The sequence below is a fragment of the Lepidochelys kempii genome, chromosome 1, assembly GCF_965140285.1.
Source record: "Lepidochelys kempii isolate rLepKem1 chromosome 1, rLepKem1.hap1, whole genome shotgun sequence".
Lineage (NCBI taxonomy): Eukaryota > Metazoa > Chordata > Testudines > Cheloniidae > Lepidochelys > Lepidochelys kempii.
In genome coordinates, this window is record NC_136380.1 from 63,625,769 (window position 1) to 63,651,312 (window position 25,544).

Sequence of the window (25,544 nt, forward strand, 5' to 3'; positions counted from 1 at the left end):
TTTTCATTCTTATTTTTGTTCTTTGCGCTTCTTCCTCCGAATGCCTTTTTGCTAGTTCTCTTCATCTGAGTCTTCCTGACCCAGTTCTTGGTCTCCCTCCCTTTCTTCCAGCTGCAAACTCTTCTGATTTTACATTTTCCCTACTTTTCCTCCTAGTTGTTTCCTTATTTCCTCCCTTTTCCTTTCTCCTTCCCTTCATTCTCTTCCCGTTCCTCCCTCTCCCTTTTCTCCCTGTTCACTTTGCCTGCTATCCTCTTCCTCTCACTCCAGCTCCCAGCCCTTGCTTTGCGCTCCCTTTATTTCCCTCTCTTATTTAACAAAGGGCTCGATGCTAGGAGGACATGAGGTGCTCCTGTAGGTGCTTAGAAGAGACATGCTAGGAAGGGACTTTGGTCATTTTTCCTTTGCAGCTATGTCCTTAAGTAAAGGTGCTTTAAGAAAACTTCTGCTAAGTGCCTTAATATAGGTGTTTGAATGGAGTTACATTGGTGTAAAACTCTTTGATGTAGTGCCTTATGAGGCTGCCTATGCCTAAATCAAGCCCTGTTGCTACTTTCTAAACATGTGTGATATGCCACCCCATTGTGTAAATCAGTTATTTGTAAATAGTCTAGTATTAGGATTCAGGAATCTTCTATAGGATGGTAATTGTGAATATTTGGGTATGAAGTACTGTAAGTTTATAGGGACTAAGATGATGGGCAATGAGGAGGTTGCATATAATTACTGGCACTAAGGGTCAGTTTTGACCATTGGCTCAAATTATGTACTGTAAATCAACACCCAAAGATAAAAGATCCCCCAAACTAAAATATGATGAAATCTAGATAAGAGAACATCATTTTGAGGCAGCCTTCTGTTTCAGAATGAGCTCCAAAATATCCCCAAATGTTTTGAATATAATTTTGCTCTACATTTAGTAGCAGCCTATTTCAGTTAACTGACAGTTTTTTTTAAAGTAACTTGTCATCGTTTTAAAATAATATTGGGCTTGATTCATCACGGCATTACTTCAGTTTTACCATGGGATAAACAAAGAACCTTTGGTTTTAATGGAGTCACGTTGGTGTAAAACTGGAGCAGCAGAGTAGTGATGTAGTTACACAGTCATAAAACTGGTGATTCAGTTTGTAAACTTTTGTAGGATTATTGTAAACATAATATTGAAGTTTTCTAAATTTTTTTTACTTTTAAATACCTTTGTTCCAGAATTGTTGTGTGTGCTAAAAGTAAATGAAAAATATAGGGGAAAAAAATCAAAAAGCATAAATCAAAAGAAGTAAATATTCATTGGCACGTCTGAATACCTAATATGTAATATTCACTATGTATATTTAAAAAATACATGCCAGCAAAAGGATTTTACATCTTACTACACTGATACAAAGGCACTCAAAATATCTTTAAGCAACTGATTTGGTTGGTCCCTTGTGTAGTTGCTTAAGATATATTTAATTGATGCAACATTTCGCTGCCCAGCTCAGTAGACAGGCCTGCTAGGTGTGGTGCTCTGTCCCACTCTAGGGGCAACTAACCTAGCTAGAGATTAATGAGTCTGTTATAGCCTTAGCTAAGAGCCATGTGGCTTTTAGTTTATGCAGTAGAGGCTCATACTTCAGAGGTCCCAGGTTTGATCCCGCCCGACAACGACCGGGGTCTGTCAGCATTACAGTAAGAGGTGGTTTGAGTCTTGTTGCAGTGTGCTTGATTGCTGCTTATGTGCTTTAAGGGCCTGAACCTACCACCCTTATGCATACAAAGTAGTCACTTACTACACTGATTTCAATGGGACTACTTGCATTCAGTGAGGTACCACCCAATGTGAGTGTCAGAATTGTGTCTTCTCTTCACTTTGATTCAGTAAAGGAATGCTTTGTGACCATGGAACAAGTTGAACATATTTGGAGTTTTTATTGTTTTAACTTTTAATATTTAGTTTTACATTTTGTGCTTGAAATATTATCAGATTTTTAACAAAAAAAATGGCACAAAAATTTCCAGTGTTTGTTTTGATGCTGTTTTGATGCCTGGATTAAATAGTTTTTTAGATAAACACCTACGGTAACTAATTGTTTCTACAGAAAAATGTGTTCAATTTAATTGTTATGTAAGGGTAAGATCCTCCAAATGCTACTAATGGAAAGAGTACTTACTACCATGCTCAGTCCCATTGACTCAGATTACTTAGGCATCAATGTGTGCAGGATTAAGCCCTTCATTTTCAGTTGGATTTCATGTGCTATATTATGCAGTATATGTCTCTTAATGTTGTTGTTTTTGTTGAAACAGTGTGCAGTCCGTGCAGCTACAGAAGGCAGAATCCTTGTGTTGGAGGGTTTGGAGAAGGCAGAGCGGAATGTCTTGCCTGTGTTAAACAATTTGTTGGAAAACAGAGAAATGCAGCTTGAAGATGGGCGCTTTCTTATGTCTGCAGAACGTTATGACAAACTGCTACAGGTACAGGAAAGCATTATGTTGTTTTGAATTTTTATCTGTTTTTGACAGGGAAGTGACCCTATTAACTATGTCAGAGATGTCCTGAGATAAACAGGGTACATCCCTTGGATGTGTCTTCACCTGTGTGAGGATGTGACTCAAGATGATAGCTGGCTAAGTGAAGGTCATGGGTGAAATCAGCCATTCGGTCATTTAAAAATAATTTTTTAAAAAATGTCTCCTGAATGTCCTTTATTCTCATAGAGACTGGCTACTAATTTTGAAGTAAATTCTACTTACTTCTAACAAATACATACTATTCTGATTCACAAAGAAAAACATTTGTGAAAAAAAGTTGAGGTTGGAAGTGTTCCAGTGGAGTTGAGCTAACACTTCAAAATAACATTACTCTCTTTAGAAAGCCCTCTAAAAATTGTAGAATGTCTGAAAACGAACGATTAAAGGATGCAATGCATTCCTTGCTGCCATATAATCCTTCACTCAGAGGTGAAAGTAAGTACCAGTAAGAAAGTGGTGGCCAATATGGGCCAGTACGCAGCCGATGTTAAAGCACTGCTGCACCAGGGCTTTAAGCGCCGTACTGGCAGGGCTGCTGATGTGGGGGGGCACACAAAAGGAGCATCTGCCCCGGGGTCTGGTGATTTAAAAGGGATTGGGGCTCTGGCCAGTGTTCCCCGGGCCCTTTAAATTGCTGCTGGAGCCCCAGGCAGCACTGAAGGGATGGCGGGGGAGTCTGGCCCCAGCCCTGCCCCTTCCATCCAAGGTCCCACCCTGCCCCCACCTTGCCCAGGACCCTGGCTGCCCTGCGTACTGGTACGTCCTTTAAGTTACTTTCACCCCTGCCTTCACTCATCCTATAATTTGCAAAAATATGTGCAAAAGGCCAATATAAATTACAGCGAGATTATTGGAAATTGATCCCTTGAATAGGAAATGGGATTTTATAATTTCCAACTGATGACTTTGACCTCTGGTACATTTTTTCAAGTTTTATGAGGCAAAATTAAGTTTGAGCAGGGTGTTTGTCAGTCCTCTGTACTCTACTTACATGCTCCATGGTTTCCTGTCCCATACCCTGTCAGTTTCTTACCATCCACCTGACTCGTACCTATCCATATTTCTTCCTATTATGTCTACCCCAATCTGCCAAATGAGCAGTAGCTTGTCAGTTGATAATCATTTTTAAATAATGTTAGACTTCGTTAGACTCTGCAATATTTCTGAAACATCTCTGTGTGAACGTGGCCAGTCTGTAACTTCAGGAGACAGAAAAGCTGACGAAGGGAATGCAAACAAAACATAGTAGCTTCTCAGTTAAAGGCACACTTACCACTGTACGAAGCGTGTTTCCACCAGGCATTAGATACAGGGAGTTAGAACTGGGGCTTTCTTCTACCAGGTTCAAAAAACCCAGCAAACAAGAAATAGCTTAAGCTTGCTTTAAGCAAAGTGGGGGGGAAAATACCGTCCTTCATTTCAAGTCTCTTAAGTAGTGTGTATAGTTCATCAGCTTCTCAGTTCTTCATTGCTTCCTGGCCCTATAGCATGGCTGAACTGGGTAAGTATTCTGTTGTATCTTTTCCCTTCAGCATTTCAATTGTTCCTTTTTCTAACCCTGTCTTAGTGTGGGATATCAATTATTATGAGCTAATACAAGTTAACTTTTCTAACTTCAGATTAATTTGAAAAAGTGACTTTAAATGTCCTTTTTCTAACCTTCACTAAACTTCCCATAAAACTCAGTGCTGGGCTGAGATGGAGCCCCATGTGGCTCAGCCTACACAAGTCACAGGAAGGAAAATTGCAAATAGAGCACTGTGAATAATTGATTTTTCAGTTCTCTGAACTCAACAAACCAAAAAGTTGAAACGAATTGTTTCGGATCAATCTGAAACAAAAAATTTTTAGTCCCTTCAGCAAAACAGGAAAAAAAATTGTTTCAGGTCTAGCAAAATTTTCTGTTGGACCAAAATGTTTAATTTGGATTTGGGGTGTTTTTAACTGCTTTTTTAAATAAAAGTAAAGGCAATTTGGAACACTGTTCACAAAACCACCACAGGATGAAGAGATGGTGTCCTTTGCCCCTGATACTATATAGTCCTATGGTTAGAGCTCTCACCTGGGATATGGGAATTCTAGGTTCAAGTCCCCATTCTGTCTGATTCAGAGTAACAACTTTAACTTGGGTCCTTTCACTTTGAGGTGTGTGTCCTAACCACCAGACTATAGGGTATTCCAGGGTGAGTCTCGCCCAGCTTCTTCTGTTGAAGTTGTTTCCCTTTGTATTAAATAATTAAATATTCATTAGGCGAGAGAGAGAGAATGGTGGTTAGGGGACTCACCTGGGAGGGGGAGTTCTGGGTTCAAGTCCCTGCTCCAATGATTATTTATACAAAGTGGAACAGCTTCAATAGGAGAGACTGAGTGAGGCCGATTCCAGAATACCATATATGGTTAGGGTACTCATCAGGGACAGGGGAGATCTAAGTTCAGGTCCCTGTTCTGAAACATGCTTAGCAGGGACTTGAATCTGGTCTCCAGCATTCCAGGTAACTGCTCTAACCCCGAGGCAATAAGGCATATTGCCACCAGCCCAAGCTCCTTCTCTTTCCACTTCATGAAGCTACCTTGAAAATATTTTGTCAGAAACTATTTGGCAGATTTGTTGAATTCATGAATAGTTTCAGTAGACCTAAAACTGCATTTTTCAACAAATAAACTTTGTCCAAAATTTTTGTGCCCTACTCCAACTTAAATACACCCATGATCCTACATATTATTGCACAACATTGCCCACTGAGCCATTAAATACTGTAACTCATTTCTGAGACATTATGATTGGTGGTTATGCCTCTTTTTGCTTTTAGAGTATTTCTGATCCATTTCAGTCTGTTTTGGTTAGGAGAGGTAACTTATGAAAATGTAATTAACATACTGAAGTACAAAATGTGGTTTTTTATCATAGCTACATTTAAGGAGGAGACATGAAAACTGACTTTAAATTCAAATAGGAATTGATTGAGATTGTGCAGTACATTTTTTTGTACCTTGCTAATGATAAAATGGCTCTAAATTGGTGCCTTAGGTATACTGCTAATGTTATCTGATTTGAATAAATCTCCTATAGTGATACTAAATCTAATATTGTTGTTTTTTTGTTTGGGAATATTGTATTACATAATTTATGGCTCATTTTCTGTTCTTCTATGTGAATCATTATTCTTGCATTGCATCTGCATGAAGTAGTCATGTATAATTTCAAGCAAGACTTGATTGTAATGTGGGAAGACTGCAGAACTGTCTTCTTTGTCTGCAATGAGTCTTTTCCTGGCGACGTGATTGAAGTTTTCAATATGAAATAGATGTACTCTTCAGAAAAGAGTACAGTGATAAACCTGTATTGTTATTACTTGTGGTACAGCATATTATATACAAACAAAATGTTCTCTTATTCAGAGGAGCATCCCTTCATTATAGTTAAAAAAACCAAACTTGCTAAAGTTAGACTTTTAATTCTGTGGAAGAAAATACATAACACAGTTTCATTGTTTTTTCTCTTCTTTATAAAGAGAAAGATATTTGTAACTCTAATTCATAGTTTCCAAACGTTGAGCATCTGTGGAAATCCATCATTAGCTTGCCTGAGGGCTGAACTCAGTGAAGCATATTTCAGCCACCCTTACCTTAGAAAGGCCTCGATGTATGATCTACAAATTGAATACCTTAAATCAAGATAGAACATTTCATCCTGGCCCCTCTGTGTTAAAGACGAGGGAAGCAGAAGACCAAATTTAACTGGAAGACCACTCTTTTGATCCCTCCCCTATAGGTCTTCAGTCTGTAGCTCAGGCATCAGGGCCCTCACTAAAAGATGTCATTGCATTCCAATTATTACCTTATTTTAATTGATCCAGGAACATACTAAAACTGAGTTAGATGCATGGAAGATTGTTCGAGTAAGTGAAGATTTTCGTGTGATAGCTCTGGGCCTGCCGGTACCTAGATATTCTGGTAATCCATTGGACCCTCCTCTTCGTTCTAGATTTCAAGCAAGAGATGTTTATCATCTACCCTTTAAGGTAAGTGCCATTGTAGATCAGTTAAAGCTTGTTTACAGAGCAGGACTAATTGATACTTTAATCTTGTATTTTACCTATTATACATTCAAAAATTAATCATTGAACATGAATAAAATATTTTGACCCTTTTTTGGGCGGGGGTCATATTGATACCCAGTTAATTACTGAAAAGAAAGAGATAATCTCCAAGATATAAATTCATGGAGGATAGGTCCATCAGTGGCTATTAGGACTGAAAACCATACTCTGAAGTGTCCCTAGCCTCTGTTTGCCAACAGGGGATGGATCACCTGTTCTGTTCATTCCCTCTGAAGCACCTGGCACTGGCCACTGTCGGAAGACAGGATACTGGGATAGATGGACCATTGGTCTGACCCACCATGGCTGTTCTGATGTTTTTATTTTGTAGCTAAAATTAATTTCAATAAAACAATATAATCCTAAAACAAAGATATGCTAACTTTTTTTCCTTTTAGAAAATTAATTCTGTGTGCCAAGACCAGGCTCTTTGCTACAAAAGGCTCGGTGTCTAATTAGATGAGAAATAGAAAACATCTCGCACAATATGCACTGTTATCCATGGTATAACCCAGAAATTAATCTGATATGTGATGCTATGTTCTATTTTCAGGACCATCTTAAGCTATTATACTCGGTTGGATCAAATGTTTCTGCACAGAGGTAAATTTTCATAATTACAAAAAAGTAGTGTTGAGAGGCTGAATGTTCTGTCCTGTCAGGATTGTTTGCAATTTGTGTGCTGTATCCCTTGTGGTGGACTCAGACCAGAAGGCTATAAAAGAGTAGTGGAAGGTAAATATATCAGCTTCAGGATTTGCAGGTCCCTGTTTCCTGGATAGCCAAACAAAGGCTACCCCAGGCCAATCAAGACACCCAATGCCATTTAACCTGTCTAAGGATTAGTTAAGGCCGTTAGGCTAATGCAGGCACCTGATTACAATTAACCAGCAAAGGCTCAATTAAGGCCATTCGGCTAATGGAGACAGCTGGAACCAATCAAGGTCCCATTTACACTGCTTAAAAGCTCTCCTTCCAGTGAGTTCCGGGGGAAGGAAATTGGAGGAGAGGAAGCGATAGCTGAAGCCTGAGGAAGGGTCAAGGTAGAGAAAGAGTTGGAGGAGAGGAAGTGTTGCGAAGGACAGAGGTAAAGGAGAAGGTAGAAAAGGAGGTTGCGGGGAAGTGGCCCAGGGAGTCTAAGCAGTTCCGGTGGTGAAGGGAAAGCCACCAACAGCTGCTACCATTAGGGTCCCTGTGCTGGAACCCGGAGTAGAGGGTGGGCCCAGGTTCCCCTTCCCCTTGCATGCTCTACAGAGACCTTCTTGAGAGGGGAAGCAGACCTCGATCCAGGCAGGGGGCTGAACAACATCTAAACCCAAAGGAGCAGCAGAGACTGTGGGGTATCCCCCTTCCCACCTCCCATACTGGCCTGTGATGAAAGTAACTCGGTGTAGGCTGTGGTCCTTGCTGCTAGGCTAAGGCAGCTCAGTGAGCTTCTGACGCCACAGAATCTGCCTGGAAGCGCAGGACCTACCAAAACAGACTTGGAGCTTTTCACACCCTAGAGACTGATGAGAACTAAGTGAATTTTTAGTAAGTATGGGAATATGTTTAAACAGTTTTTCATATATAATTACAGTTTTCATATTGTGAGTCCTTAATTCTGTAGAACTTTATTAGATAAAATTTACTTGTATTCAGAAGTTGCTTCAACATCTTATGCTGTGTTTAGCTTCATAGGGCTTAAAGTTTTAAAGTATGTTTTGCATGTATAAAATATTACAATTTCTTGTTTATTTTCCAGAATCTCTCAGCTCTTGTCTTTTGCTACAACTCTCTGCTCCCAGGAATCTTCTACGCTAGGACTTCCAGATTTTCCTTTAGACAGTTTATCAGCTGCAGTTCAGATTCTGGTATGTGCATGTAACTGTGAAGTGAAATTTTAAAAGTGAGGAATTTCCTCAGATATAATTTGAACGGTTCATATCTTATTAGTGTCTTTGGAACTACTAGATTAATAAGAACACTAAAAAAATCTTTCTCTCTCTGAATTGGATCTCATTGGACACATCCTTAATTGGATCTCTGTGGGCACCATAAAGACTGCAGAGATCCAGATGTAAAATCAGGAGATAAATTAGTATGAATCATGAGACAAGAAAGATTTCAGCAGAGCTTCTTGGTGTATTGAACAATGATTAGATTCAATTAATTCATTAGGCGTGTGGATTAGCCAGGTGATTTAAAATTGATGTAGGTGTGTTTATTTGGGGGGGAGGAATTTGAAACTATTTCTCTCAGAGAAACTGACTTATTGATACCACATTAAAAACTATGAAGTGATAAGCACAGTGATTAGACTAATTTATAGTGTGCTTTAGGAAAGGAATATATGTGGGATTTTTAAATACATTATATCATTTTATTTTTCTAGCCCTGTGGTGAAAATGACTTTTAAATTAATGTCAGACTGCTTCCAAAATAGTGGAAATAAAATGTCCACTCAGCTATTTATCTGACCTGAGGGGTGAAGGAAGTATTTTATTTTACATTAAAAAATGTAGTGTGTTATCATTGTGTGCCAGTGTCTGATCTATCTATAGCTTCCTAAACCAGGTTCTCAACTTTTTCCATGCTGTGGCCCTGTTTCCTTCTGGGACCTTATGTTCCTCCCCTCATCTGGCTCGGACCAGTGACCATTTAGCAATATGGGAAAGGCAAGGTGGTTGCTTGCTCCCTTTCAACACATTTGCAAGCTCCTACAGGGTCATGACTCCCAGACTGAAAATTCCCGTCTGAAACAGAAGGCTTTTTCGAGTGAGGAGGAGGCTAATCTCATCTGTGCCATTGTAATTATGCTCTCTTTGTGGCCTTACAAAAAATGCTTTTTAAATGTAATAATGCTAAGTGAATGTCTGATCACCTGAGCAGCACATTTTACCTAGAATGTGCTCATGTGGATGATTTTTACTACATCCATTTATAATGCTCCAGATTCAAGGAGCATCATTGAATAACAAAATGAGTTGAGTTCGCATTTCACAAAAATATACTTGTGCCAGGATAGTTCATTGCTGTTTTGCCCATATATGTTGGGGATATGTGCAAACAAAAGAAACTAGAGAATTTTGAGTGAAAAATCTATTTTGTTTTATTTAGGGCTTGATTATGCAACCATTACTCACCTTGGTGAGCACTTAAACAAGTAGTTCTTCTTCTAGTGCTTGCTCATGCCGATTCCAAGTAGATGTGTGTGCTTAGTGGTACCCGTCGGGTCGGCTGTGGAGCCCCCTGGAGTCGTGCCTTTATGGCAGTGTATGTAGGTCCTTGCCGACCCGCTGCCTCTTAAGTTCCTTCTTACTGCCCATGATGGTCACTGGAGCTGCTGCTTCTCTATTGATACGGGAAGCGATCCCCTAGTGGTCTTTCTCTTTGTATCTGTAAATAGTTAACTTAGTATTAGTTAGTGTTTCAAGTAGTGTTTATAGTTGGTTAGATAAGTTTCTGTTAGGGTTTCCCCCACTGTGTTCTTCCCCTTCTGGGGACTGCGGCATGCCTCGGTCTCAAGGGTTCAAACCATGCAGGTCCTGCCAGAAGCCTTTCCCCAGGGGTGACCCCCACGACCCTTGTTAAAGTGCTTAGGGGAGGCTCTCCAGACCTACAGGTGCAAGATCTGCAAAGGCTTCCACCCAAGATCCAAGAAGGAGAGACTTTAGGTTAAAACTACTCCTTGTGGAGTCAGTTCTCCATCCCCAGCCGGGACAGCCTGCATCAGACCCGAAGTCCAGTGCTTCGATGCGGAGTGCACCAGCCTCAGTGAGAGAGATTGCGGCGCGGAAAAAGGACTCTGGGTCCAGAGACCCTTGGCACTGCCACTTCCTGGCACCGAAGACCTCCACTGTGGCTACCCGGCACTGCTCGCACTCGCTGGTGCCACACAAGAAGCAGAAGAGAGCCAAAAGGAGGGGGCGTTCGCTCACAATTAGAGCCGTGGAATGCGAAAGCGCTAGTGGAGTGCATCCCATGCCAGGACACTCAGCCCCTGCTCCGGCTAAACTGGCACCAGCCTTGCAGAGAGATCCGTTGAGTCCAGTACTGGTGGACTCCCCCACGCGGGAGAGTCTGGTAGAGGATCTGGATCTTCTGTCCACCCCGGACATGTTCGAGGCAGCCAGGGACCTCGTAGCTATGACAGCTCAGGTGGCACCGGCCCTGCAGAAAAGTGTTATGCCTTCTAAGGACAAACCAGCCATAATGCGGCACCGGCCGCCCTCCCCTTGACACTACTTCCTGGCACCACCCCATTGCGCATCCCTGTGGTCACCGAGATCAGAGTCCTTGTCGGACTCAGAGCCAGAGTGGTATGTCTCGAAATGGATTCGGCACTGTAACCCCCACTCAGAAGATAGGGTTAATTGGAGCTCTTCCAGACTTAGGTCAAGCCAAAGCATTCCTTCCGGAATCGCGTTTTCTGACCAGGGGCACCATCATTGAGGGCTTACAACGACAGCTCGCTGCTACGGTGCAAAATTGCCTGAAGCTGCTCACTTGTATGGCTGCTTATACATATACGGTTCAGCACACGAGACTGTGGCTCTGACCTCTTCAGGCCTGGCTGGCCTCAGTATACAGGCCAAACCGAGACCGCCTAGACAAGATAGTTACTCTTCCTTCTCCAGTTATTGAGTGCAGGGGCGACGAGTTATATCTCCACGTGGTGCCTTAGCACCAGCAATATTTGGGGCCCAGCTCCACCAATATTTGGGAATGGATGTCCCCCCGACCCCACCTGCCGCCCCCCTGCGCCTCCCCTGAGTGTCCCCCGACCCCCTCTTGCTACCCCCGGTCCTCCGCATGCCTCCCCGGGCCCCAGAGCATCCCTGCCTCTGCCTCTTCCCCGCAGCTCCATGCTGCCTCCCTGCAGCAACTGCTGCCGCAGGGTCCTAGTGCCCCTCCATCTCCGCTGCTACGGCACACTGGCTCTGAGCCTGCCATTCCACCTCAGAGCCTTCCCTTTTCCATCGGGACGCTCCACCAGCACAGGGGGCCCCTCCGCCCCCATGCAGGGCAAGGAGGCAGCCCCATCCCTCACCCCCAGTGAGGCTACAGTCAGGGGCAACAGTAGGGGAGGAGGCGGCACCCACCATGGTGGAGGTGAAGGAGATTCCTGGACCTGAGAAGGGCCCTAGGAGTACATGCAGTGACAGTGGTGGGGGTAAGTATGCTGCTGGGGGGGGCGGGAAAGGGGGGCTCCTCCCCCAGAGCTCGCTGTTGCTGGCAGGGAAAGGGCTGGGGGGAGTCCTTCTCTCTGGCCCCTGTCCTGGAGCAGACTGCCTGCACCCCAAACTCATCCCCAGCCCTGCCCCACCCCAGAGCCCACACCCCCAGCCAGAGCTTTCACCCCCCCCACTGCACCCTCAACCCTCTACCCTAGCCCTGAGCCCCTCCAACAGCCCAAACACCTTATCCGCAGTCCCTGCCAGAGCCCTCATCTCCCTGCACTCCAACCCTCTGCCCCAGTCCTGAGCCGCCTCCAACACCACAAACCCCTCCTCTCCAGCCCCAGACACAGCCGCCATCCCCCCGCACCGCAATCCTCAGCCTCTCCAACACCACAAACCCCTCATCTCCAGCCCCAGACACAGCCCTCATCCCCCTGCACTCCAACCCTCTGCCCCAGCCCTGAGCCTCTCTAACCCCCCAAGCCCCCCAGCCCCAGACAGAGCCCTCACCCCCCACACTCCTACTCTCACCCTGAGCCCCTCCCACACCCCAAACCCCTTATCTGCAGCCACACCCCACAGCCCTCACCCCAAACCCCCCTCCCATCCCCAAACTCCCTCCCAGAGCCTTGGGCAGGTGGGGGGTGCAGCTTGGGCAGGGGCGGGTTCTGGGCAAAATTTCTACAAGCCTGCCACCCCTGCTCCTGTGGTGGCAAGCGGTGTATGCAGAAGTACCCTTCTCCAGGCTCCAGCCCTCACTGTCTCTAGTCACAGATGCTTTGGCGATGGGATGGGGGACGTACCTTGGAAGACTCAGGAGTCAAGGTCTCTGGTCCCAGGCAGAACTTTCACTGCACATCAATGTCAGGGAGCTAAGAGTGGTTCGCCTTGCTTGCCAGGCATTCCAAACCCATCTGGAGGGCATTGAGCAATATTCTACATAAACAGATAGGATGGTGCCCTCTCCTCTCCCCTATGCCAGGAAGCCCTCAAACTGTGGGACTTCTGCATTGTGTAATCAATACATCTAGAGGCATCATACCTTCCAGGCTCTCAGAACAACCTGGCCAATCATCTCAGCAGGTCCTTTCATAATCACAAGTGGTTGCTTCAACCGTATGTCGTGATCAGCATCTTCCAACAGTGGGGATTTCCCCAGATGGACTTGTTCACAATGGGGCACAACAGGAAATGTCAGCAGTTCTGTTCCTTCCTGAATCTCAGCCTGGACTTGCTTACAGATGCTTTTCTCCTCCCTTGGAAGGATGGTTGGTTTTTGTCAACACGATGGTTGGCCGCTTCCTCAAAGGACTAGTTAGACTGAACCCTCAAGTAAGACAGCCAATCCCCCCCACGGGATCTCATCCTGGTGCTCTGAAGACTGATGGGTCCTGCCTTTGAGCTCTCTTCTCTACCTTTCCTGGAAAGTAGCGTTCTTGGTGGCTATAACTTCAGCCAGGAGGGTGTCTGAGCTTAAGGCCTTAACTTCTGAGCCCCCATATACAGTCTTGTATAAGGACAAGGTACAGTTGCAGCCACACCGAGCTTTTCTCCCAAAGGTAGTTTCACAATTCCACATAATCCAGGACATATTTCTTCCAGTGTTCTTTGCTAAGCCACACGCTAGCAACCGGGAGCGAATACTGCACTCCCTGGATGTCAGGTGAGCGTTAGACTTTTACATTGAAAGAACAAAGCCTTTTTGGAAATCAGTGCAACTTTTCATTGCGGAGCGGATAAATGGACTTGAGTGTTGTCCCAAAGAATCTCTTCATGGATCATGGCCTGCATCAGGGCATGCTATGACCTGGCAAAGATACCTGCCCCTGCGCTGACAGCACACTCCATAAGAGCGCTTGCATCTTTGGTGGCATTCCTGGTGCAAGTCCCTATTCAAGACATCTGCAGGGCAGCAACGTGGTCATCAGTCCACACTTTTACATTGCGCTACGCCATTATTCAGGAGGCCAGAGATGATGCCACATTTGGCAGAGCGGTGCTGCAGTCTGCGACCTACTGAGCTCCAACCCTTTCTCCTAGGAAATGCTTGGGAGTCACCTACTTGGAATCGACATGAGCAAGCACTCGAAGAAGAAAAAATGGTTACCTACCTCCTTGTAACTGTTGTTCTTTGAGATGTGTTGCTCATGTCCATTCCAAGACCCACCTGCCTGCCGCTCTGTCAGAGTACTCTGGCAAGAAGGAACGGAAGAGGCAGCAGGTCGGCAGGGACCTATATACACCACCATGAAGGCCCAACTGCAGGTGGCTCTGCAGCCGACCTCACAAGTACCGCTAGGGGAAAAAATTTCTGACGACTGTTAATGCAGCGCACACACCTACTTGGAATGGACATATCTCAAAGAACAACAGTTACGAGACGGTAGGTAGACTTTTTTTTCATTCATCTGTGTAAGGGTTGCACAATCTAGCACTTAATTATATGGAATTCCAACTGTAGAGCAGGTAAATTGAGCATTGATTGGGATTTTAGTTTTCTGGAGTTTCTTTTTCTCCCATTGAAGGGTATACGTAGCTAATACCTAGTGATCCCCAATGACATTCATAGCTACGCTCAGCTTTTTATTTCTTTTTTACTTTGCTACCATAACTCAGTTATTTATGGGCTTGCTGAGTACAAAAAAAAAAAAAAAAAGAAACAGAGAGACATATTAGTTATTACTTACACTTAGTAATCAAATTGTTTTAGACTGCTAATACAATTTATTTTTTCTGCAAATAATTGGAAGTAAAGTATAGTAATTTTTAGTAGCCTATTTCTACACTAAACAGTATTAACTGAACTATTCAGTAATTTCCAGTAATTGAATTATGAAGTAAAATCTGTACAGTGTAATGGAATCAATATTTAATTATTATAAATTGCTATGAATGACTCAACCATGCTGCAGATTTCTGTAATACAGATATTTATTTATTACTTCTATGAAACTGCCCATTGCATTTCTTTGCTCAGAGATATTTAGAAAATATATGTAAGCATGATTTATTCTATATTATAGTGTGCCATACACAGAATGGTTCAAGTAAGTGCAGCAATCACAGTAAAATAAGGCTTAATTTATAAATGTCTTGTAGGGAGGGCAAAAGAGCCTTTTTAGTTCCAAGTAACCTAATAGCCAGTATTGCCTAAACTTAAATGTCATAGCTGAATTTCCTCATAAAAAATCTCGCTTTACTACAGTTGTGGCTGCTGTTAGTTTCAGTTCCTTTTTGAAAAGTGGTTATAAAGTATACCCTTAAGGACCCCAAAACATTAGAATTTAAGAATGTTAACACTTTGTAACCAGTAACTCTTCTTGAGAAGTCCTACCATCACTGTATACAAAGTTAAGTCTCTACACTCAAGAAAAGCAGATTGCAGGTATCAGAAGTGACAGAAATGGGCCTGATCTCTTGACTTGCATATGAAAATGGATTGAAATAGAAAATTGAAGATAAAGGAAAAGTGTGGAGGGGCAAAGTGTCACATTGGTTTCAGCATTAAAATGTTTCTAAACTGCGTTCACTTTTAATAAATCTTAAAAATAGGAAAACTGTAGTCTCCCCTTGCATGTGAGTCTTCTCGGTCCTTTTTATAGTTTCACACTCCGATCTACTTTTATGGGAAAGTGTCTTTCTGCAGTTTAGTGGCATCAATCTCCAGTAATTTTTATTGATCTCTCTATGGTAGTTCTGTTGTTGGCTTGTATTCTAACTGATTATACTCCCGTCGGCCTTCAACATGCTGCAGCCAAAATGTATCTTTCTTTCTTGATGCTTTAATCGTTTCCCACCTTGTTTGAATCGCCCTACTGGCTTCCTGTGTTTCCACATAAAGTTCATACTCCTCCTCGCTGTCAAGACTGCATTGCATCGCTCGTCTCCATCTTTGACTTTTTTTCCTATTACACCTTCTTTTATGTTCTAGTCTTTGGCAATCCTTGCCTGTTTTCTCCCACTTATAACTTCACTCCTTTCATGTTACCTCCGATACTTGAAACAGCCTCACTGTCTAGGGGGCCTCACCACATTGCTCTCTTCCTAAAATACCTTTTATCTTCCCTCCCACCATTTATGACTTAAGTAAAAAAACAAACAATCCCCCATTCCCAACCTGGTAAATATTTATATTATATCAATTCTGTTGAAATCCAGTCAAATTCTGTTAAGATCCAATTACAAGATGCATGCCTAACCTCTACAGTGTATATTGATGTAACTGATGCATCTAGACCCTCCTCCTCATGTTGTCTAACCTCGATTATAAAGTCTTGCAAGCTGAGATTTGTCTTTTTAGCACCATTCACACCTATAGTGCAGCAGAAACAACAAGGACAGTCTGTGAGCAGATAAGACTTGTTCAAGTGTACTGAATTTCTTGGCTACAGCACTTTTTAAAAAACATACCAGATTCTGACCACTGGCAGTCTGCAGTGGAGGCCAGTATATGCAATAAGCAACTGTAACACTCTTTACTTCTCCCTGATGTCTTCCAAGACCTCAAGGGAGTTAAGTAGCACAGAGCACCAGAAGGAAAGACAGCAGCTGTCATATCTTGAAACTACCCTGCCTCCTCTGTGTGATGTTAAAAATCAACAGCTGGTGGCTCATTCTTCAGTTTATATCTAGATTCTTTAGAATCTTCAGTTTCAACAATTGACCCCTCTCTCCACCATCAGAAAAGAGTATGAGACCTAGTGGGAGTGGAGGTGGGGAGGTAGGTGAGACAGCTATTGGGGAAGCATGGATGAAGTGTCCCTGGTTTTGTCTCAAAAGCTGAATGGTGCCCTTGTTTGTTGTCTCTCTTGCCTCTTTTGCAGTTGTGTCAGTATAAAGTGTTCCAGATGAATGGATAATTGAATTAATCTTTCCTGTATTTTTATTTCTAATTAGGATTCCTTCCCTATGATGTCAGTCCAGCATATAATCAAATGGCTTTACCCTTATAATGTCCTACTAGGAAGGGAAGGCAGGACTGCAGTAGAAGATGCATTAAAAGTGAGTACTGTGCATTTTATATACAAATCCCAGAGAGCAGTCAGTTACTACAGTAGCCCCATTAAATCATAATAAGACATCAAAGCAATGCTAATTATTTAAATAATATATGTTAATGCTGATGTTAAAAAAAAGATTTTGAACAATACCTTCATAAACCAACAGATTTCATTAGATGAGTGTTTTATATCTTCTACTGAATTTAGGCCACAATTCAGAGGTTCTTAAACACATGCGTAACTTTAACAATGCGATAGTCCCATTGATTTCAGTGTGACTACTCACATGTTTAAATTTAGGCATGTGCTTAAGTGCCTTACTGAATCAGGGCCTTAGCGAGAAGATATTGACAAGATAGGTCTTTGTCACTAAAATGGAAAATAATAATTTTTCTAAAATTCATAAACTTCTCAGAAAATTAATTGTGATTAAATTACTTCACATGAAAAATATTGAGTGTGTCGTGACAATTCTACTAGTTTGTTTATCTTTATGGACATTTGTATCTGTTAAACATTCAGTTAATCTATAGAGCTTTCTGAAATAATGCTGAACAAAAACTAAAACACTAAAAAAGAAAGACAGAGAAAATGCGTATTTTTATGTCTCTTCATTTCCCTGCCCACTTTCTCCTCCTGCCAGCATTTTCCTAGATTCATAGTCTTTTTCAGAGTCACTATTTCCAGATAGAATTTCCCGACTGGTAAGTATGCCCCCCATTCTTTTTTCTTAGATGTATTACTTTACATTTGGCCCTATTGAAAGGCTTATTGTTTGCTTGTACCCAGTTTACTAAGCAATCCAGGATCCGTCCTCTTCATTATTTATCACTCCCCCAATATTTGTCAACCAACTTGATCAGTAATGATTTTATGTTTTCTTCTGGGTCATTGATAAAAATATTAAAGAGCACAGGCCTGAGAATCAATCCCTGCAGAACCCAGCAAGAAAAAATACATGCTCAGTGATGTTTGTCATATTTGTCATTGACTGTTACATTTTTGAGACCTGTCATCCAGATTTTTATAAATTTGTATGCCATATTGATTTTGTATTGTCCTAGGTTTTAATCAAAATGTTGTGTGGTACCAACACAAATGCCTTACAGAAGTCTAGGTGTATTACATCAGCACTGTTACCTTTATCACTCAAACTTGTAATTTCATCAAAGAGTATCAAGTTTGTTTGACAAGATCTATTTTCCATAAATACATGTGGTTGGCATTAATTATATTACCCTTCTTTAATTCTTTATTAATTGAGTCCTTTATCGGGTGTTCCATTATTTTGCCCAGGTTCAGTGTCAGGCTGACAGACCTATAATTACCTGGGTCATCCCATTTGCCCTTTTTATATACTGGCACAATGTTTTTCCAATCATCTGAAACTTCCCCAGTTTTCCAAGATTTATTTAAATCAATATTAACTGTTCAGAGAGGTCCTTGGGGAGGTCTTTTAAAACGTTTGGATATAAGTAATGTGTACCTGCTGACTTTAAAATGTCTAAATTTAGTAGTATGTATTTAATATCCTGCTTAGTTAATGCTGGAATGGAAAGTATTTCATCATAGGATATGCATACATCTGGCTTTTTCCCACATATGGAACAGAAATATTTATTGAACACTTTTGCCTTTTCTGCATATTGACCATTTTACCCTTTCCATCTCATAACGAACCGATACCATAAGAGTCCTTTTGCCATAATACACTAAAAAACATTTCTTGTTTTCCTTAACTCTGTTAGTTGTAGATATTTCCTTGTGTCCTTTTGCTTCCTTTATCAATTTCTACAATTTCTAGCTTTTAATTTGTATTTATTGCTATCAACATTTCCTTTCTTCCACTTCTAAAATTTATTTATTGCTTCTTTCGCTTCCTTAAGCCAGTCTGGTTTTTAACCTGTGTAGTGTTCTTCCTCAGTTGTGATTTTTTGGGAATTCAGTAAAATGTATTTCAACATCTCTCAATTAACAGTTATTTTTTTTTTGTTTAAATTCTCCCAGCTGATTGGCTCATAATTGTTTTCAGCTTTGTGAAACTAGTACTTTTAAAAGCACCCTGTATAAATATTACTGGTTGGAACTTTATTCTGTTTGCACATAACAAATATAATTAAGTCATGATCACTTGCACCAAAGCAACCACTAACTTTTAGTTCTAAGATCATTTCCTCTTTATCTGTCAAGATGAGGTCTAATATAGAATTCTTTTTATGTTAGATGCAATGCTTTGTGAGTTAGGTAATTGTCATTTATACTACATAGAAATTCCAAAGATGTTTTACTATTCGTAGCATGAGACTTCCAGTTGAGCTGGGCAGGAAATGGTTTTTTTCCTGTTTCTAATTCAGACAAAAAATCGATCTTGGAAATTTTTGTGAACTGAAAAATCCAGGAAAAAAATAATTAATTCAAATCAATCAGAATGTTTCAGTTTTGGCCATTTTTATTTTTTAGTATAATTAGCTTAGATTTTGATACAGAACTTTATTTTGAACTGGAAGACTGGAATTTTTCATGTATAAAATGTCAAAACAAAACATTCTGAAACTATTTTCAACATTTTTTCGATTCAAGAAATTCATTGAAACTGACCATTTCCTGTGAAAAGTTTTGGTTTCTATTAACCTAAACTCTATACTCATGGAGCAGGTCCTCAAAGAATCAATCCTGAAGCACTTGCATGAGAGGAAAGTGATCAGAAACAGCCAGCATGGATTCACCAAGGGAAGGTCATGCCTGACTAATCTAATCGCCTTTTATGATGAGATTACTGGTTCTGTGGATGAAGGGAAAGCAGTGGATGTATTGTTTCTTGACTTTAGCAAAGCTTTTGACACGGTCTCCCACAGTATTCTTGTCAGCAAGTTAAGGAAGTATGGGCTGGATGAATGCACTACAAGGTGGGTAGAAAGCTGGCTAGATTGTCGGGCTCAACGGGTAGTGATCAATGGCTCCATATCTAGTTGGCAGCCAGTATCAAGTGGAGTACCCCAAGGGTCGGTCCTGGGGCCGGTTTTGTTCAATATCTTCATAAATGATCTGGAGGATGGTGTGGATTGCACTCTCAGCAAATTTGCGGATGATACTAAACTGGGAGGAGTGGTAGATATGCTGGAGGGGAGGGATAGGATACAGAAAGACCTAGACAAATTGGAGGATTGGGCCAAAAGAAATCTGATGAGGTTCAATAAGGATAAGTGCAGGGTCCTGCACTTGGGACGGAAGAACCCAATGCACAGCTACAGACTAGGGACCGAATGGCTAGGCAGCAGTTCTGCGGAAAAGGACCAAGGGGTGACAGTGGACGAGAAGCTGGATATGAGTCAGCAGTGTGCCCTTGTTGCCAAAAAGGCCAATGGCATTTTGAGCTGTATAAGTAGGGGCATAGCGAGCAGATCGAGGGACGTGATCGTTCCCCTCTATTCGACATTGGTGAGGCCTCATCTGGAGTACTGTGTCCAGTTTTGGGCCCCACACTTCAAGAAGGATGTGGATAAATTGGAGAGAGTCCAGCGAAGGGCAACAAAAATGATTAGGGGACTGGAACACATGAGTTATGAGGAGAGGCTGAGGGAGCTGGGATTGTTTAGCCTGCAGAAGAGAAGAATGAGGGGGGATTTGATAGGTGCTTTCAAGTACCTGAAAGGGGGTTCCAAAGAGGATGGCTCTAGACTGCTCTCAATGGTAGCAGATGACAGAACGAGGAGTAATGGTCTCAAGTTGCAGTGGGGGAGGTTTAGATTGGATATTAGGAAAAACTTTTTCACTAAGAGGGTGGTGAAACACTGGAATGTGTTACCTAGGGAGGTGGTAGAATCTCCTTCCTTAGAGGTTTTTAAGGTCAGGCTTGACAAAGCCCTGGCTGGGATGATTTAACTGGGAATTGGTCCTGCTTTGAGCAGGGGGTTGGACTAGATGACCTTCTGGGGTCCCTTCCAAACCTGATATTCTATGATTCTATGATGAAAAGAAATTTCATTGAAAAATTCCTTACCAGCTCTAACCTCCAGCTTTATGTTACTCAGATTGAAGTCACAAACAATAATGCAGTTTTTTCTCTTACACGTTATATAGGTAGGTGCTTAAGGAGTTGGTTACTTTATTCTTGTATGTGATTTGGTGGTGTGTAACCATTTTGAGCTTTATCTGTTACATAGTCAGTATTCTCTTTAATTTCAGTTAATTTTTTGAGTAATGATTGAAGGATTGAAACTTTACTATATTTGTGGGAAGTACTTTCTTTATGTTGTGATTTTTAATTTATTTTGCTAGCACCCAGAGCATTAGATAGCCATCTATAGTTGTATTGAGAAATGTGAAGAAATAAAATGTTTCCTTCTCTTGTTATAATTGCACCTGGAAATGATGCTGTAATTATAAGAGTCTATCAGCAATGCATGTGGAAATAGCGTTGGACCTGATCCAAAGTATATCGAACTCAATGGGAGTCTTTTTGTTTACTTCAGTTAACTTTGGATCAGGGTCTCTAACTTGCCAATTTAAATCTTAGTTCAAGATGAAACTCAGAGTGCACATTCTCAGCTTTTTTCTATTCTTCTTCCAGTGTTTGGTGGTGGTTGAAATTGGTTCAGCTGTTAAAATAAAAATAGAATTTTTGGCAGTTTTACACTAAAGTTCACTTATGCTTTTTTAAAAAAAAGTTCACATTTAAACATGAAATATTTGTAGTCTTTTAGTCCAGAATGTGAATCTGAGAGTGAAGAGCCAAAGTATATGTCTGATTATGTTACAAAAAATAATTGCGTTTCTAACCTTAATTTGCAATGTTATGGTATCTTGTACAAATAAAGATACATAGATTTTTATATTCTTTGCAACACACTTTTCATAAAAGCAATTGAATGTGCCTAAAATAGTGTGAAGCTTACTCTAATGTTTTCAAGAGACAAGGTGGGAGAGGTAGTATCTTTTTACTGGACCATCTTCTATTGGTGAAAGAGTCAAGATTACGCAGAGCTCGAAAGCTTGTCTCTCTCACCATGGAAGTTGGTCTAATAAAAGATATTACACAACATGGCTACAACAACACTGCATCAAATGTTTTCATCACAGCAGCAATCTTCATCATTATCTGAATTGCCAGACAGATATTTATCATGATGATTGAATTCTGAACCTTCATAACCTAATTCCTATGGAATATCCTTTCACCTGCTTGGAACATGAGGCTATGGCCAAGATGGCCAGTCAAATTTAAGATGCTCTGGAACCAGTTTTTAAAAATCAGTTAGGGTCCTTTTTGCTTCTTGATTATGTAGAAAAAAGATGAAAAATCATTTCCCAAATAAGTGTAGGTTGGGTTTTTTACTTGTTTTTTACCTCTGAAATAGCAGGTTTTACGGGAGGACTTTTTGGGTATCTTGGGGTTGGTTTACACTAGAAAGTTAGGTCAGTTTAATTACATCTGTCAGGGGTATGAAAAATCCATATCCCATTGTGGCTTAGTTAAGCTGACCTAAGTTCCTGGTGGATTAAGTGCAAGGATGGGAGAATCCATCCCATCAGCATAGGTAGCATCTACGTTCAAGCTTTACAGTGGTACAGCTGGGTCACTGTAGTATTTTAAGTGTAGACAAGCCTTCGGATGTGTGTGGTGAGCGCTCACACTCTTACTGAAGTGTGTGTGCATGTGTGTGGGCGTGTTGAATCTTACACATGGACATATCCTCTCTTGTAAGTGTTCATTAGGCAGTAGAGTTAGAGGTGTTAAGAAAAAAACAAAAAGAAAAGGAGTACTTGTGGCACCTTAGAGACTAACCAATTTATTTGAGCATGAGCTTTCGTGAGCTACAGCTCACTTCATCGGATGCATACCGTGGAAACTGCAGCAGACTTTATATATACACAGAGAATATGAAACAATACCCCCTCCCACCCCACTGTCCTGCTGGTAATAGCTTATCTAAAGTGATCATCAGGTGGGCCATTTCCAGCACAAATCCAGGTTTTCTCACCCTCCACCCCCCCACACAAATTCACTCTCCTGCTGGTGATAGCCCATCCAAAGTGACAACTCTTTACACAATGTGCATGATAATCAAGTTGGGCTATTTCCTGCACAAATCCAGGTTTTCTCACATCCCCCCCACCCCCATACACACACAAACTCACTCTCCTGCTGGTAATAGCTCATCCAAACTGACCACTCTCCAAGTTTAAATCCAAGTTAAACCAGAACATCTGGGGGGCGGGGGGTAGGAAAAAACAAGAGGAAACAGGCTACCTTGCATAATGACTTAGCCACTCCCAGTCTCTATTTAAGCCTAAATTAATAGTATCCAATTTGCAAATGAATTCCAATTCAGCAGTTTCTCGCTGGAGTCTGGATTTGAAGTTTTTTTGTTTTAAGATAGCGACCTTCATGTCTGTGATTGCGTGACCAGAGAGATTGAAGTGTTCTCCGACTAGTTTATGAATGTTATAATTCTTGACATCTGATTTGTGTCCATTTATTCTTTTACGTAGAGACTGTCCAGTTTGACCAATGTACATGGCAGAGGGGCATTGCTGGCACATGATGGCATATATCACATTGGTGGATGTGCAGGTGAACGAGCCTCTGATAGTGTGGCTGATGTTATTAGGCCCTGTGATGGTGTCCCCTGAATAGATATGTGGACACAGTTGGCAACGGGCTTTGTTGCAAGGATAAGTTCCTGGGTTAGTGGTTCTGTTGTGTGGTATGTGGTTGTTGGTGAGTATTTGCTTCAGGTTGCGGGGCTGTCTGTAGGCAAGGACTGGCCTGTCTCCCAAGATTTGTGAGAGTGCTGGGTCATCCTTCAGGATAGGTTGTAGATCCTTAATAATGCGTTGGAGGGGTTTTAGTTGGGGGCTGAAGGTGACGGCTAGTGGCGTTCTGTTATTTTCTTTGTTAGGCCTGTCCTGTAGTAGGTAACTTCTGGGAACTCTTCTGGCTCTATCAATCTGTTTCTTTACTTCTGCAGGTGGGTATTGTAGTTGTAAGAAAGCTTGACAGAGATCTTGTAGGTGTTTGTCTCTGTCTGAGGGATTGGAGCAAATGCGGTTGTATCGCAGAGCTTGGCTGTAGACGATGGATCGTGTGGTGTGGTCAGGGTGAAAGCTGGAGGCATGCAGGTAGGAATAGCGGTCAGTAGGTTTCCGGTATAGCCATCGTCCTTTGATGTCAATAGAGTGACACCATAACTTTTTCAAGCACAAGAAGACCTGAATTTCTAATATAACCCCACCCAGATAAACAGATAAGATGAAAACAAACCAAAAAACCTCAAACCCCACCGTTTTTAGCAAAAAAATTTCACGCCTCCTGCATACAGCGTAGAGTGATGGAGGGGTGGTGGAGGGCAGAGGTGGTGATAAAAGGGGCAAAAGGCAATTTTTTCCTTGGCCTATTAAAGGCTATATAATAAAAGTTTCTTGTGTTTAGGGAATCCTCAACTGTAATTACACACAAGGCTATCGAACTAAATAAACATCTTAACTTGATGCGTAATTTTTTTTTTTTTTTAAAGCTGGATGTTAAGTGGTCATAATAGTCCTCAAAGATAAATGGTGTGGTAACATAAGTGCTGGAGGCGTGGAGCTTTATTTCAGTCTCTCTGGCTACAACATCAACAAGTCAGCGGTGGGAAATTATATCAATAGGGCTATCTTGCAGTCAGAATAACCTAGTTTTTTTTTCATTTGGAAAAGAAACATTAAAATCTCTATAACAGAAAATTCTATAAAAGATCTGGAATTCATGGATTTCTTAGAATTCACAGATTTCTGTTGTTCCAGCTCATGACTTAGTTTAATTTGTTTGACAAGAGGAGCAGCAAGCTAATAGTTTAATAGAGAACACTTAATAGATACATACCAATGTTAGCATCTTAAAAGGTCCATTTTAACTTCTCCAGTATTAAGGTTCTTTCAGCAAATGGATATTGAACTTCAGAAGAAATTAGTCTTGCATCAATTTCTGCCATGTTTTCAGTGGAAATATTTAAAAACACAGCACTTTGTTAAATAATTACTACTTTCTCAATTTTTACAGCGTTTTGAGCTCCAAGATTCAGAAAGCCCTTTGCTTCCCAGTAGGATTAAAAAAGTGGAAAGAATACATGGAAGCAAGACCTTACAGGCTGATGTAATTCTCCAGATTGCTGAAAAAGAAGTGAAATTCCAGGTAATGATTCACAGATTCAACAAGCGATATCGGGGTGGGCAAACTTTGTGCCCCAAGGGCCACATCTGGGAATAAAAGTTGCATGATACACCATGCATGCTCACAAAATTGGGGTTGGGGTGGGGGAGGGGGTGAGGGCTCTGGTTGCGGGTGTGGGCTTCTGGGTGGGGCCAGAAATGAGGAGTTCAGGGTGCGGGAGGAGGCTCTGGGCTGGGGCAGCAGAGTGGGGTGCAGGAAAAGGGGCAAGCTCCAGCTTGGGGGTGCGGGCTCTGGGGTAGGGCTGTGGATGAGGGGTTTGAAGTGCAGGAGGCTGCTCTGGGTTGGTATCGAGAGATTCAGATAGCAGGATGGGGATCAGGGCTGGGGCAGAGGGTTGGGGTGCAGAGAGAGGCTCAGGGGTGCAGGCTCTGGGCGGCACTTACCTCAAGTGGCTCCCGGAAGCAGGGGCATGTCCCTTTTCCGGCTCCTATGCGGAGGTGTGGCCAGGCGGCCCGGCAGCTCCCATTGGCTGAGGTTCCCGGCCAATGGGAGCTGCAGGGGTGGCGCTTGGGGTGGGGTCAGCATGCAGAGCTGGCTGCCCCTACATGTAGGAGCT

At 41.9% G+C, this 25,544-nt stretch overlaps 1 protein-coding gene across 4 annotated transcripts in view; it reads left to right on the top strand.

Moving 5' to 3' along the window:
* VWA8 (von Willebrand factor A domain containing 8) overlaps window positions 1-25,544 on the top strand; it is a 290,052-nt gene that overhangs the window by 51,926 nt on the left and 212,582 nt on the right. For 3 of the 4 annotated variants that reach the window (XR_012159153.2, XM_073345760.2, XM_073345743.2), the window contains exons 5-10: window positions 2,290-2,457; window positions 6,372-6,536; window positions 7,168-7,217; window positions 8,359-8,467; window positions 16,673-16,777; window positions 24,818-24,949. Coding sequence is in view for 3 of the 4 variants with exons in the window: in XM_073345760.2 (XP_073201861.2) it covers window positions 2,290-2,457; window positions 6,372-6,536; window positions 7,168-7,217; window positions 8,359-8,467; window positions 16,673-16,777; window positions 24,818-24,949 (729 nt within the window). In the remaining variant the exon portion in view is untranslated. The other variant, XM_073345772.2, reaches the window with a different exon arrangement.